This window comes from Morone saxatilis, unplaced genomic scaffold (genome assembly GCF_004916995.1).
Source record: "Morone saxatilis isolate NCDOM2014 unplaced genomic scaffold, NCSU_SB_2.0 Contig18, whole genome shotgun sequence".
NCBI lineage: Eukaryota > Metazoa > Chordata > Actinopteri > Moronidae > Morone > Morone saxatilis.
In genome coordinates, this window is record NW_023339740.1 from 23,681,014 (window position 1) to 23,696,674 (window position 15,661).

General features: G+C 39.0%; 1 protein-coding gene across 1 annotated transcript in view; it reads right to left on the reverse strand.

The window, feature by feature from the left end:
* igsf21a (immunoglobin superfamily, member 21a) overlaps nt 1-15,661 on the reverse strand; it is a 159,786-nt gene that overhangs the window by 66,373 nt on the left and 77,752 nt on the right. The window contains exon 3 of the mRNA XM_035661267.1: nt 6,415-6,536. Within this exon, the coding sequence (XP_035517160.1) occupies nt 6,415-6,536 (122 nt within the window). The remainder of the gene's footprint in view (nt 1-6,414; nt 6,537-15,661) is intronic.

Here is a 15,661-nt window from a genome sequence, read left to right on the forward strand (position 1 = left end):
TGTGTGTGTGTGTATGTGGAGGAGAGGAGATCACTCTTTTGGAGAGCAGTCAAATCTATGCGCCAACAAACATCTTTATATATACATGTATGCTCTGCTAACTCAACAACCATCTTTGAACTATCCTTGAGCAAGAAACTTTTAACCTCAACTGAAAAGTTTAAAGAGTAACACTGGAGTAAATTTAGCTCATTCCTGTTCCTAGTATTACCTATGAGAAGTCTGAATCCATATATTTACTTTCTACTTCTAATGTGCTTTTGTTTGGTTTGTTGTATCTTTGAATATGGATTATTTATTCATCATTATTAGATCTTGTGCTGTGAAAACTAAATGTATGTAAAGTATCAGTAAAACAAGACTTGAGATTTAGCCATATTGATGAGACAGATCCCCCTTATAGCTATAGAGTTTTCTTGGTCCTGTGCAATGGTTAAATCTGACAACATTTTAAGAACTTAATCAATCCTGACTAGGAGTTACAGCATTGTTTTCCCAATGCTGCCCTGACTCACCAGGACAGTTGGGATTGTCATGAAAAATTTGACCTATAGCCTTATAAACTTGAAGCACATGCACTGAACTTGAAGCAAGAAAGTAAATTTTTGCTGAATGAACCAATCATAAACAAATGTTTGAAAAAGATAAGTATATATGGAAAAAGAGTGAGCACCTCGAGATATAAAGTGAGGTTTCTCCACCAGCACTTCCTCGAGGGATAAGCATAAAACAAGTAACTCTTTTATTCACCACAGTGCAAAATGATGAGAATAGCACAGTGAATCTCTCTGTGGTGGCGGGTGGGGGAGGTAATTGGCTTTGTGTTGGCTGGCTACATTATAGTAAACGCTGATGTAGCCCATTGCTTTGTTTTTACAAACAAAGCCGTAGTTCTGTTATCCACAACCCTGACTGCTGCATTCATGAATTCAGACCATGACAAGTGCAGGGAAAAGAACCCAGAGATAAGATAATTCAAGGCATGGAAGTATTGCCAGAAGAAGGGTGAGGGGGCCACAAAAAAAAAACCCAACCACATTTCTGAGTGGCTGCCTGCTTCTGAGGTCTTTCACCAGTTTGACAAGACACATCCATCAGAATTAGACGAAGAAAAAGAGGAAAGGTTGTACTCCTAACATTGAGACTTCTGTTAAATATTAAGACTGGTGGAATAAATTTTTCAACACCCCCTCTAATCTTTGATGTCATGCATTTCAGAGGTGTTAGTCCATTGAGAATCCGTTCACAAAAATGGAACATGTGACTCTGAGATTACTCAATTTCATTTTTTACAGCTTTCTCCCATTCACTATTGATGGGTCAGCCAATATTTGAAATCTTAATTGGAATTAAATCACCATCTAATAGGAATGACTGAAAAACACTTATTATTGCTTTTATTATCCCTGTAAATCAGGACTATTATCAACTGTGCCACACAGTTATGCTGCATTTAAATGGATTCCAGTCAACCTTTGTGCAGAGCATGTTTCCATTTTACTACACAATTCCATCTGTATCTTCCATTTATCCTTCTTTCTGGGTCCCCAACTCCCTCCTGTGTAACTGTTTTTTATCCTCACGCCTCCCTCTTCTATAATTTCTTCATGTTTCATTGTTTCTTTTGAGACAATTAATGAATCCTTTTGTCCTTTGCTTTGTTTTGAAATAACTGAACTCATTAATCAGTGAGTTATAAAAAGCTGATTAAGAATGACACTAACCACGGTAAATGCTGGGGTAAATAAAACAAACAGACTAAAATACAAGCCTTTTCCACAGCCTTGAAAATCAAAATTAATATCACCACAGCAACTTAGTTATGGTAAACACACAACAAGTGAAAAAGTAATTGAATAAACAAGCAATTTCCAACAAACCACATTAAACACATCACAAAATCTCCCCTGTACTCGAAAAAAACAGCACATACACGCTGGAGATCGATAGCAATGGGCCCCCATGGAGGAGCAGCAAAAACAGTACGCAGCAAAGAGAGATCGATTGTCCCCTAGGACTTGCATCTGAAAGCTCTTTCCTGTTATGTAGGCCTTCCTGCAGAACCCATCCTGCCTACAAATGCAAGCAAATGCAACTGCCTAGATGGAGAGTGAAAAAGAGCAGTCTTGACAGAGCGGCGTCTGATAGCTCATCCAGTCAATCTCTGCATCAAATTAACTAGCACATTGTCAGATACTCTTTCTGGCCTGAAGCATTATGGTTGAATGTGTCAGGACTGGGGACTGTAAGTCAGTGCACTCGATGCAAAGCAGAGACAAATTGCCTGGAGGACGGGATGCAAAGAGAGGTGTGTAATCACCCATGTATCCTTAAGGACTGAGCAAGAAACAAAATGACGAGGATCACGCTGTGATTGTCTGAGTGCCACGGGAGGTGTGATTGGCTTTGTGCTGGCTGGTTACATTATAGTAATTGCTGATGTAGCTCATCTCTCTGTTCTTATCCACAAAGCTGTAGTTTTGTTGTTCGCAATCCTAAGAACTGCATTCATGGATTCAAATCCACGCAAACGTGGAGAGGAAAGCTCGGCCATAAAAAGGTGGAAAGCAAAGAGGTATTAATGGAAGAAGAGGGGCCCGCAACGAAACCTCACAAAAGATTCGCTGATTACAGCAGCTCTAAGCCCTATTCACTGGGCTTTAAATTGGTTTTGTTTTAGCTATTATTCATTACCAAAAACTGGGCTTATCACCCCCTAAAATTTAGGTACATCATCAAATACTTTTCTTTTACACCTGAAAAATAAAATTGGTGAGATGATCTTTATAAATCTTCAAACTGATTTGGCATAATTTCATTTTCACTGTGAACAATTTACAACCATATTTTGCCGTCCTTTTGCTCAACAAAATCAAAATACACCCACAGAGATAAATGCTCTCTTTTTCATGTACGACGCCTCAGTGGACCCTTCACCTTCCATGTAAGACTGAAAGGGAAGATATCAGAATGAACATTTTTAATTTGCAGCTGCAATCAAAGTAAAATTGAAAAAGACATTCTTAACATTACTTCCCACAGGAAATATTTGTCAATTACTGAAACACCTAACTGAGGTGTGTTACCTCATGAAATTGCCAGTACAACACAGTACAACAACAAGGCTTGTCCATCAGGTTAAGTGTGTGTGTGTGTGTGTGGGGGTGTCTCACTTGCATTGCTCCCATGAAATATTAAGACTGAAGTAATTTTTATTTCATCACCTTCAACCAGTCAGGCTCTGTCAGTAATATAGACTACTCACAAAGCAATTTGAAAGAGACAAGGAATTTCCATTTACTCTTTCTGTTTGATGCTTATTGCAAAGTTATACATTTGTATATGGACATTTGGTACATGTCCCTTCCAGTGTTAAGTAACTTGTCATTGCCAATGGTTTTAACAATCTCAAACCACTTGTGTCATTTTCACTCCTCATAGGTTTAACCACTCCTATTCAGTGTCACTATATGTTTGTCCTTATTTTTTGATTTTTAGATGCTTTTTTGTTCTGCAAAATTCCAGTTACAACCTTTTATTATTCTTAATTTTACGACTAAAGACTCCCAATGTAAATAGCTAACATAATAACATAATTCATAATCCCAGCTTGTATAATGTTATACACTATACAAAACTATTGTTCCTACAAGTAGATTAATAGCTAATAAGTGATCAGTCAGTATGGGGACTGTATAGGGGATTATGAGCATCATATCAATCATAACCAATTTACAGCATGTGTTGGATCAGGAATTTGTTTTTGGTTTGTCGTGCCATTTCATAAGGTGACTGGATGAACTATCTGTTCATTACTGTCTTTTCCCAACTGAAGTAAGTCAGGAGAAAAGAAAAAACATATTTTCCATCAGGAAAAGCCTTCACTGTCCATCGTTCTATGCTCTTCTTTCTTCTTCTTGCTTCTCTTTCTAATATAACTGAAACTGGCCGCATTTATGCACACTGCAGTTGCTGCCAGTACTTCCTAAAAGGATGCTGATTGGTCTTGTACCATTGTACCGGCCACAAACTCATAGACTGAAGCCTGGCAAGATAGATTCTGCTTTGATCTTGTGATTTTATGAACTCCCAAGTCCAGATGCCTCCCAAGCTTAAACATTACCCATATGAAAAATATTCATAGGAGGGTTTCTGATCGTCCACCTCTTGTTTAACAATGGAAAAAGATGTGTACATGTTTAAACAAAACCAATGTTGACTTTCTGCTGGGGACAGGATGCGAATGGCAGTCTCTCCAGTGTCAACATCAGACACTTTTTACTGTATGCCCAACCATCCACTCTGACCTCCTATAAGAGGTTTTGTGGTGCTATAACATCACTATTGCTTTAGAGAGAATAATGATTATTCTCACAACCTCAAGATGTTGCCTGTCAGTAAAACCATAGTCATTTCAAATTTGAACCAGTGGCCAATTCTGTGTATTTGCAAGTGAAAGAGCAAGGAAAAGAAATCACACACAAAAACATAACAAGGAGTTTAAAAAATATCTCTACCATGTCGTACATTCATCTTATATTTAAGGAAATGCATACTCCAACTCTCATGATTTGAGCTTGAATACTTCGGTCCTTCAAACTTCAAGTGTCATCAGATACATGCAAGATCTGTCATTTGTCTTACAAGAACTAATCTATGCAATGGCACTTGAATGCAGAGGAAGTTACAGCTGCTTCCATTTTTTGAAAGAGTACGACTAATAGCTGTCAAAGACAGACAAGACTAAGCAGTCTAAGATTAAGTTAATATCAATGTCACTTGCAGAACTGTCTAATAATTGAAAGCAGGAATGTGAGGAGAAAAATCACCAAAAAGTATTCTATAAAAGGAAAAAAGCAAAAGCCACAAAAATAGTCTCCTACAAAATGCTCTGAGTTTATAAAAGATACAACATATTGAAGCATTCATTTTTGGTCGTACAAGTGGATTTGTCAGACTGCTAAGGCTTTGCACAGAAGATTTACCATTCTCAGGTGGAAATGGAAGATTATACAGAGTAAAAATTCAGCTCTGCATTTCTAAGTAATGTTGAGCTTCTGTGTTACACCATGAAAGAGGGACTGTGACCAGTCAGAGGGAATTCTTTCTTTCTTTCTACTGGAAGAATTGTGTGGCTGTTGCAGCAGTCCACATTTCTCTCTGGTTGACTAACACAGGCTAAGCATTCTGATACAGATCTGGATACAGGTCAGTGAAGGTAGCATCCAACTGTTTCATTTGAAATCCTTCTCCCCCTTCGGTGTGTTGTATTAGACTTTCTCTCCCTTCCTCTATCTTTGTGTGTGTAGCTGTCCAGGCATGGGGGGCTATGTTTTCAGTTTGTACGTACATTCATGTTTCCATGTCTGTGTGCATGTAAGTGTGTACACCATTCCATTGTGATCCTACTCTCCCAAAGGGATAGTAGGATTGTCCAGATAAATCATCCTCAGCTGGGCAGCCACACCACACATCAAGGAAAAAAAGTGGGAAGAAGGGGAAAAAAGGAGAAATAAATATAAATAGGTAGTAATGCACATGAGCGGAATCAAAGAAAAGCAACAGGACAAATATAAATTAAAAAGGAATGATGGAGATAGGATTAGGATTACAAAAGGTTGCAAAGAGTGAAGCATTTCAGTTTTAAATGAAGTTGATATATGGCTGGCACTTCATTTGTGTTGTTAAACATTCAGAGGGATGTCTGCAGTAGGATGAGAGCCATGAGCATAGGGAGCAAGAAATGAGGAGATGGGCAGACAGCTGCCAGCCATATTGTTGAGGCCTCGGGTAAAAGAAGACAGTCCCCACGACGCCTTAAACGTGTAATCAAGCCAACCAGAGCCAGATGACTCCTCGTCATACTACTCCCTCTTTCTCCATCTCTTGCTTTCTCTGAGTAAAACCTGTTAATGCATACAGCGGGGCTGTGTATGCTTTGGATCATGGAGGCTTGAGAGATGGGTGAGACAAGTCTCTGCATGTTCACTTCCTTGATAATATGCCTGAAGAGTGCGGTGCTACCTGGGATTTATGCACCACTGTGGCTGAAATAAGGCCTGGCCAGATGTTAGCTAAGTCTTTAACACTGGACTCTTTATCCTGAGCAGAGTTGCTGATTAGAGTTCGCCAATGCCTCCTGTCCTCATGTAATAATGCACTGACCCCTTCGCCCGGTCACTCCAGTTTGGCCTGGTCTGACCAACAGCAGATGGTTGAGAATGAAGTTGTGCAGCACTGTGCTGAGTGGGAGTGCATCTCGGTGCACTTACTATCACAGTATCAACTGAATCAAACTGAAAGTTGTGCTGCAAAACGAATAAAGAGTAAAATCACAGTAGGTAACACAATACAAGCAGAGTTAAAGAAGTAAGTAGTCTCTGGAAATTAAAGTTAATTGATTTTGAGGCTCACCGGACGGTTGATTGGTACACAAGGTCTTCACGCCTGCGGTAGTCTTCCATGTGAGAGTAATTGGTATTAAACATAGCATCGTAGGTGAAGATTTTCTGCTTGATGGTTCCTCCATCTGTGACCTGTGAAGCAAAAAGAGAGAGCATTAATAAGACGATTCCTCTAATGATGGATGGGACAGGGCCCACCTTTTTGCCCCTAGAGCTCCTCCTACGCATAAGCTGTTGTCCCATGGCCTGGAGTGTAGATCGCACTCCTGCCTGCAATTACCTCATTGATTCATTTGCAGCCATGATAAGCTCATTCCTTATAATGTCTAAAAGCAAGGGATTGAAAACCTGCTGACATGATAACATCAGTGAGACAGTCTCTTAGGCAGCTGCCAGTATGTGTTCATGCACATGGTTTAAGTCTTAATGAAGACTGACACAGTACGGTGTTCTGTATGTGTCAAGCAGTCTGCTTTCTGCAGAGGTAATGGCTTGTGACGAGATACTGCAGAGGTAGGGAGATAGGATATTCAAAACACTGGTCTCATCTTTTTTTTTTCTGTGCATGGTAGATGATGGAGTAGTTCCTTCCTTTGTAATATTCACAGGAGTGTTAAAGTCACTTAGCATTTGAATGACTGTGATTTCTCCTCTTCTCAGAAGCCACAGACAGCCATAAAGGAAAAAGGGTGACAGGATTTTAATGGAGCCACTAATACTGCTTTGAAGAAGGAAATTGTTGGTGGGCCAGGGATCCTTCTTCCATTTGCCAGTGAAGATGCTATCATTCTGATCCAATCCAATCCCTTCATTGAGGTAAACAACGTCAAAGCATTTTATGATTAGTCTGTATAATGTATAATGTACACATCACCTCATGAAGAGACAAAGCTAAATTGTATTTATGCAAGCAACCAATTGTTCCCTGTGAATGTGGGGTAACTCATATAACCTCTTGCCTCCAGAGAAAGCACTGCCTCAGGCTTAGTTTGCTAAGTGGTACTGCACAGGGAGTTGACAACGCTGAAACAACCAAAAGCAGAAGCATGAAAATAAATTACCTTTGTCACCTGTAACCAATAAGGGGGAGGCTTTTGGATACTTTTACAGTTTAAAAACGTTAAAGGTCAAGACGTTTGCTTACAAGACTGTATTAAAGAACTTCTTCACTTGAGCATATGATGTTAGACTTTTGTGACACACCCGGCTAAGAGAAGTTTTGGCACCCTTGTCAAGGAGCTGTGAGTGGTTTGGCCATCTGCTCATTTTTTATATCAGATCGTGTGTAGACAACGAACAATGATGTGGCTTTGTTTTGAGCAACAGAACAGGGACAGGCAACAGAAAAAGGTCAGCCTCTAAAAGCAAAGCAATGTTTGAAATTTGTGCTTTCCAACCACCCAGCCTTGTGCCACCACTACAGTTACAGTAATGGACCTTTTAGAAACATCACCATAGGGAGTCAAAAGACATTTCTGTCTGACATGGCTATACAACACCTTATGGGAAAATTGTTTGACAGAGCTTAAAAAGAATATCATCCTTGACTTTCTTGATGTATGAGACCTATATGAAAAGCTGAGAGGTAGCACATTTTTACTGGATTAATGAGATGTCACAGACATATAGGGTGATATACACTGCAGATTAGTACAGTATGAGGCAAGTATTTATAATGACAAATTATGCAGCAAAAACTGTCAATGAAATCGGAATGGTTCATTTCCAGTTACTTGCCTCTATATTTCTCAATTTAACACAGGGGTAGTGCTTGTGCAAGCACCTGTGAGACTAAATCAAATATATTTCCATTTTAAAAAAGGCTTTTCCTCATTTCTATTTGCAATCTACAAAAACGTATCTGCTTTTGCCTTTGTCATTCTGACAATATTCTGCTACCATTCAGTGTAAACAACTAAAGTCAGACAACAAGCTAAATATATTTTATATTTTGTATTGATGCTCATTATTTCTTTACTTGTTTGTTTTGAACGAACCAAAGTCTTTGACAAGAACACCAATTCGGGTCGAATTTAGTTCAAGGTTTGTGCTTCATGAAGATGTAAGCAACTGTTAAAAGGTTTACATTCACCTTTGGCATTTGCATACCAGGCTTTTTGAGAACCATATTATTTCTTAAATACAACACACAGAACCACCTTAAACTTATTCAGGAAAACAGGAAATCACAGGAAAAACAGTGCAAAAGCTGCATTTTTTGCCACAGGACAACTGACATGCCATGCTGTATCTGTATGTACATGCACATGTGTTGGCATGTGCACATTCAAATCAACAGTAACCTTCTATTTGACCTAAAGCAGCCATTGATGTGTTCAGCCCTCAGGAAAAAGGAAACAATTTTGTTGGCAATTTTATCAATTTTGGTTTAAGAACATTTTAGCTTGTAAGCAACTAACAGTAATATTTAGTCCGTTCACCTTGTCAAAACATCTCATCAACATGCTCACTAATACATTTAAAAGTAGCTTAGAAATACATTTTGTATACATTTACTCTTTAGTCACATGTAGAAATTACATTTGTTGAATTAGCCTTCTTGTGCTTCAAATAACAATGCAAACAAAAAAAAATCTCCAATGGAAACTGCCAGCATTGGTTCCTCTGAGATCAAACATCATTACCACAATCCAGGAGAAAAAGACGCAAGAGTGTCTAATTGCCGAGTGATCTCTCAGAAGTTCAGTGGAAAAGCAATACAGCAATGAAGAAGAATTGAAAAAGATATGAGAGCTTGTGGATTATCTCTTCAAACGGGATTATATATTTGTAGGTTTGTTGTTGTTTTTTTTAGGATTTTATTAGTTTAATCATTAGTTCGGATCAGATAAATAGAGATGCCTAAGACTGCCTGTGACATTCACATCATCATGTATTTTCCATCCAAGCAAGTGACAGTGAAAGCTATACAGGAAAAAAGACAAGACTTTGCTTATTTACACAGACTAGCAAATTCAACTATTTTAAGCATTGGTTTACAAATCCCCTGCAAGAAATCTCACTTCCCCTCTACACATTGCAGTTGTATTTCAGAGTTACAAGGCTTCATAAACCTATGACAAAAGTGCTCTGCTGGCCCTGAAGTACTCAGGTGGAGACATTTTCTAGCCGTCTCCTCTTTCACAGTACATCTAATCCAACAAGCATTACAATTGCTTCCGTCCTCCCACTGAAAAACCTGGTGGATAATGCAGGTGTCAGATTTCTGGTTGTCTGGAAGCCATAAAGACCAGAGAGGATATTTCTGCCTCGACAGGTCATCTCTGTGGCACCCTCTCTTTATCTAGCCCTCCTTAATGACTTCACCTCTTAATTAAGACTGACCCATAAACCCCTGTGTAATAAATCTGAAAGAATCTGCACATCAGTGGGTGTCTCCCTATCCCCACAAGGGGACCTGTTTGTGGTATAAATGACTGACTATGTAAGGACTATAACAGTGAAAAGGGAGAGAGTGGGAGGGGAAAAAGAGAACCAAACTATGCCAAAACGGCTGTACAAGAGGGAGGGCAAGAGGGAGATGAATACTCTTTGATTGCAGAAAAGCACCGTTGGGGAAGCAAAGCTTTGCTACAACTGCTTTGTTGAATCCAGGCCATGCAATGCATATGAGGAACAGAAGCACCAAACCTCTCCAACACTCTGCCATCTGGAGAAATGAAAAGACAGGCATGGGTGGTAGAGAGTCTGCTACCCCTCCCTTGTCTGTATTGTGGCAGATAGTGGATATTGGCTGAGGGAATCACCAGCAGGCAAAAGAGAAGTCCACGACAGGTAGCTGACAATAGGGTGAGTTTGAAGGTGCTCAAAACAGGGTCCTGTGGCTCTCCTGAGATGTGATGATGCCAAGATCTCTCCAGACGGAGGGGGGCCTATATCCTTCCTGGCCAGCCAGCTGAGCTGACTCTCTAATGATGCTGCCTATTATTGGGGTCAGATTAGGACTGGGTCTCAGGGGTTAACCAAAGCCCTCCTCCCTCTGCCTGTCTGGGCTGGGCCTATTTATAGGCTGCAGCTGCATCAGCAGCCACTGGAGGAAATTCAGCTAACACACTGCAGGCCAACTGTGAGAGATTCAACCTGAATCCTGCTTTATATTCTCAGGCAGCAGTCAGAGAACCACTACAGAAAGTCGTTGTACAGTATTTGTCAAGCTGGTTAGGAAGACAGATGAAATGTGAAATGTATAGCAAGATATTCTAATTTCCACATACAAAGATATGGAGGACCTCATGGAGTTCAATTTTATGCTAAGATACGGTTGAGTATCTTCACAGGGTGTCTTATAAGTAGATGATAATGGTTTTAAAGAAATGTTCATTCATATTTTACTAGCATTTCTTTGTGATCTAAATCTACAAATCTAATGCTTTTATAAGACGGACAGCAGCATGGCTTTCACACAATGTCTTAATGAGATTTATTCCCATTCAGTCTCTCATTTAAAGACTTAGACAAGCAGCAACAAAAGAGATGATCAGAGCATTGTCATGAACCGGCTTGGCACTTTCCTTCATATCCATGCTAATTTGCCTAATATTATTATCTCACAAAGTGTCTTTTTGAAAAAGGGCACTGGCATTGGGAGGCATTGTCTTAATTGTAAAATTGGTATAATTGCTGTATGCCAGAACAAAACTAATACAAAATCCAGACCTTACCCAGATCTTACTTTTTTCATATTTGAATTGAGTTATTTTTGCTTCAAATGTTATATATTTTTATATATAAATAAATTGTTTTGATGTTTAATGTTTTAACGACATTGTGATTTATGAAGTCTTCATGGTTTGAAAACCACATCTCAAGGAGCTTATTCTGTAAACAATACAATTTGTTCAATATCTTGATAAATATGGATGGCATAATAAAAAAAAGCAAAGAAAACCTAAAAATATTCAGAATAAACACAAAAAGATGATCAACATTAGGTGATAAAGCACAGGGTCTTTCCATTCCATTAAATACAGAGGAACAACAAGCTCCGAGCCTTTGAGCTACTGTAACAAACAGGCACACAACTGCACTGCACACTGGGTGGTATGCAGTATGTGAGGTAAGGGAGTGCTAAGGTACAACAATAACGCACCATGACCCAGTGAGGTAAGAGATTAAACTCACTGTCATTGCTTTTATGGAGCACAAAGCATTATATACTAGGGACAATACAGAGGAAAGTGTTGCAAAAGTGTTGTACCTAAAAAAAAGTGCAATAAACAAAACAAAATACGATGCAGCAGGATAAAGTGCATCATGTATTAACTTTATTAGTCTGCAGCACTTAGAGCTGCCAAGTGTAACTAAGGGGAACGCTGAGGTGTTGATATGGCATGCCTGCTGACTGAGGAGGTCCACAAGTGATGGCTAGGTCTGTGGATGTGCTGTGTAATGTTGATCTTCATTCACTAAGCAGATCCAGCAGCACTGGTGGCCCTGCCTCTTAACCTGTGAGTTTACAGCTCTGCATGCTGTGCTCCCCTACTGGCAGCTGAGTGACAGAGGACTTGGTTAAAGGGATTTCATGCTTCAAATGACAGGCTCCTCTCCTCCCTCTGTCTGTCACTACTCTCAGTGGGGAACCGCTGCTAATTCAGGCTGGTAGCTAACTGCATGATGCAAACATGTACAGTACCTTTGAAGCTCATGTTTCAATGGCATGTTAATTTAAACGGATGCAGGAGTTTAGCAATACCAGAAAAATTGGGTCAATGGACATGGTTTATGGCCATGCTATGATCATCTCTGTTGTTACTTCTAGTAAAACATTACTGAAATACGTGACCATTATTGGGAAAATTTTACATTGTACTCCAAAATATATTGTTACGATGTGATGTGAAAAACTTGGTTAGAATGGAAACTTGGAAAATAGATTTAGTAAAAATGCTAACCACTGAGGAGTTTCAGTGCGACTACGTATTCGGTAAGTTAACAGTACCATTGTCTATATGCAGGGTAGAAAGACAGCATCATCATGAGACATTTTATCTGGCACATTACTGGCGTCACATGCTCCCGCTCTGTTGTCAGGCATTTTCATTCCAATATTACAGAGTACAAACAGGTTGTGATTGGCTGCTGCTGGAACTGCCAGATTACATACAAGGATTAGAGCTGGGCTCCATGAAAACTGTGCCACCAACAGGAACAGACCAGCTGCATTCAGCTGCACCCTGGAGGTAGCAGGGTGAGGGTCAGGCACAGCCAGGGTATAAATTCAGGCAGTTAAGCGTTATGCAAGCGTGTTATCTAAAGCCATCTGAGACAAGGCCGTCCAGAGATGGTTATTATGGCTGTCATTCTGAGGGAGACAGGCTGTCTGTGGGCTGACAGTGAGGAGGTGATGAGATCAACGCAGGTCAGACTTGTTGGAGACTGCTGATCTACAGTATATTGGTTATTATATAGGTACTATATATAGCAGGGCAGAATTGGGGATTGCATAACTTCAGCAATTAGTGGCAAATTATGTAATACAGTGACTTCAACTGCGTATCAAAGAGTACCATCAAGGATGGGCAGGTAATGAGATGCAGCACTGAGGGAAGAACATCATTGTGGGCACTTGTCCTTAATCTGTTTGATCAATGTGCATTAAGTGACTCCTCGTTCACGCCTTCCTTTGACAATGTCTTTATTAGACAGCTGGCAGGCTGAACAAGTGCTATAGGACACAGAAGGAGAAGTGAAGAAAAACTTCAAGTTACACTGATGAGAAAAAAATACAATACATCCTATCACTATGTCCTTGTATACATTTGTTAATTTATTATTAATAAAAACCTAAATGCAATCTCATCAGTTTTGAAATTGACACCCTAAAAGATACAGACATTGTGATGGTTGTATGCCAGAGATTATATTCTATTTTACATGTATTCTGTGTCATTCATTATATTTCCTACCCTTTCCTCCATTCTCTGAACTGCTGTTTTCACTGTCTGAATCATTGTTTTACCTATTTGACCTCCAGGCTACAGCAGCCTTACTTCACCCTGAGCCACTTTGTCACTATTACTGTATGTGCATGCTGCTTGATATGCAAATGACTAATTTCAAACAAATAAGGATGACTGCACTCAACACTGATAATGTAGTGTCAAAGTACATATACTGTAAACTTACAGCTTATGGATGTTAAATGTGGGGGATGATGGTAATTGCTGAGTGGAACTTGTCAGTGGTCATCAGTAACTCTAGCAGTATTGCACAGCTAATACATGGCGATGGTGTGTGTGTGTGTGTGTGCGGTGTGTGTGTGGGTGTGTGTGCTTGCCTGTGTGTAACTTTGTTTGCCACAAATCCCCCAGGCAATTTGTGCATGTCTATGCGTTATCGGTCAACAAGCTGGTTACAAGAATGCTGCTGTGCTACTTCCAATGTGAGCAATCTGTTAAAATCTCAAAACAATAAATATGCCACCAAAAGGGTGACTGGTTACCAGCGGTGGAAAGTAATTACATTTAAGTACTGTACATTAATACAATTGTGAGGTATTTGTAGTTTACTTGAGTATTTATCTGTTTATATCTAATTATCTAGTAGTAGATTAGATACTAATTATCTAGTATTTTTATGTTACTTTATACTCCAATGCATTTCAGAGAGAAATATTCTACTTTTTACCCTACTACATTTGAGATTTACATATTATCAACACATAATATATCATATATTAGTGCAGATAAAAATACACAGGAGTATATAATGTAATTAAAATCAGCCCCATAATTTACCAGCCACAACTTTTCTGTAAAATGAATACTTTTGAGTGCTGATACTCTTACATAAGTAACATTTTGAATGCAGGACTTTTACTTGTATTATTATAAGAATTTTTACACTGTGCTATTCTACAGAAATTGAGGGAAATATTTTGTTTTTCATTTATTATCCAACTAATGATACAGTTTTGTTGACTTAACCTATGTCGGACAACATTTTTGCCATTTTCTTCTTTATATCACAGATGGGTTTTGGCTCACAAGGGCACGCAAGTTGGAAAACAGATGGTCTTAGAAGACATCAGAGCCACTGTGGACATAACGAGTCTGCATATGTTTGCAGCTTCACAGTTCTCTTTCTCCCCCCTTTTTTATTCCTTATCCTCCAGATTACTGGAGCCACCATCTGCATCTGCTGGTTGATGGATATATGGGGAGTGTTATTCAGGGCATAAATCATAAAGCAGGCCGTGAGCACACAAGAGAATGCTGAATTTGGCAGAATGCTAAAATAGACAAAAGGTTTTTGTTTTCTTCGTAAATTTTATGAGTGAGTTTATTAAGATAAAGCATTTTCTGTCTTCATACAGAGAGAAAATTTATCACTTGAACAGTCCTCTGACAGAAATTGGTTGAAAGCAGAAATTCACATAGGGATTACTGTGCAGGACAAATTTAAAAGGTTAGAGCAAGATCCCACTGAATGATTGATTTCACCTACAAAAACAACCGGATTCTACACAGTAAATGTCAGTAGGCGTATGGAAAAGAATTTTAGAAATTTTGTTGAATGTTTTGTTCATGTATGTCCTGATTTATTCATCAACGTGATGACGTGTTAAGACATGTTATGAGGGACTGATGTAAATATTTGAACATTTTTAACATTTTCACATGTTTCATGCAAATCCACAGAATATGTATTCGGGTGGGGTCGAAACACTTATCTGTCTGTACAGCGTACAGCATAGGGCTTATTTCATGCTTAAATACAAATTTCTAATCCTTAATGTGGCATGGGCCCTTTTTCCATTTTTAATAAGACATGCTTGAGTTAAATGGAGGAAGCAGACAGTGGCTCATATTATTTACTCCTAATGCTTGTTTCCAGGGTGACTTTGTCTCCTCATTCAACTGAGCTAAGTACTGAAGAACAAAAATTCTAATTTAATATTAAATCCTTCTATTTTTCTCATTTACTCTACACGACTAATCTCATGTTCCACTTCTTTATCTGTTTGTCTTGATGTGTCTACAGTACAGACAGGATTTGTCGGTACCGTGATACCTTTATTGTACTCAGACTCTAAATTTATATCCTAACTTAAGTATAACACTTAGGGGCCATGACGCTACATTAATTAAGCACCAAAACATTGTTAATATTGGTGCATTGTGAGTACAAAGCTTCTTTCCAAACATCTGTTGTATTGCCTCCAGTGACTCGTGTTGATTTATTATATTTCAACAACACATCTTTAGAAAGTAAAAACATTCTTTTTTAGTTAATCT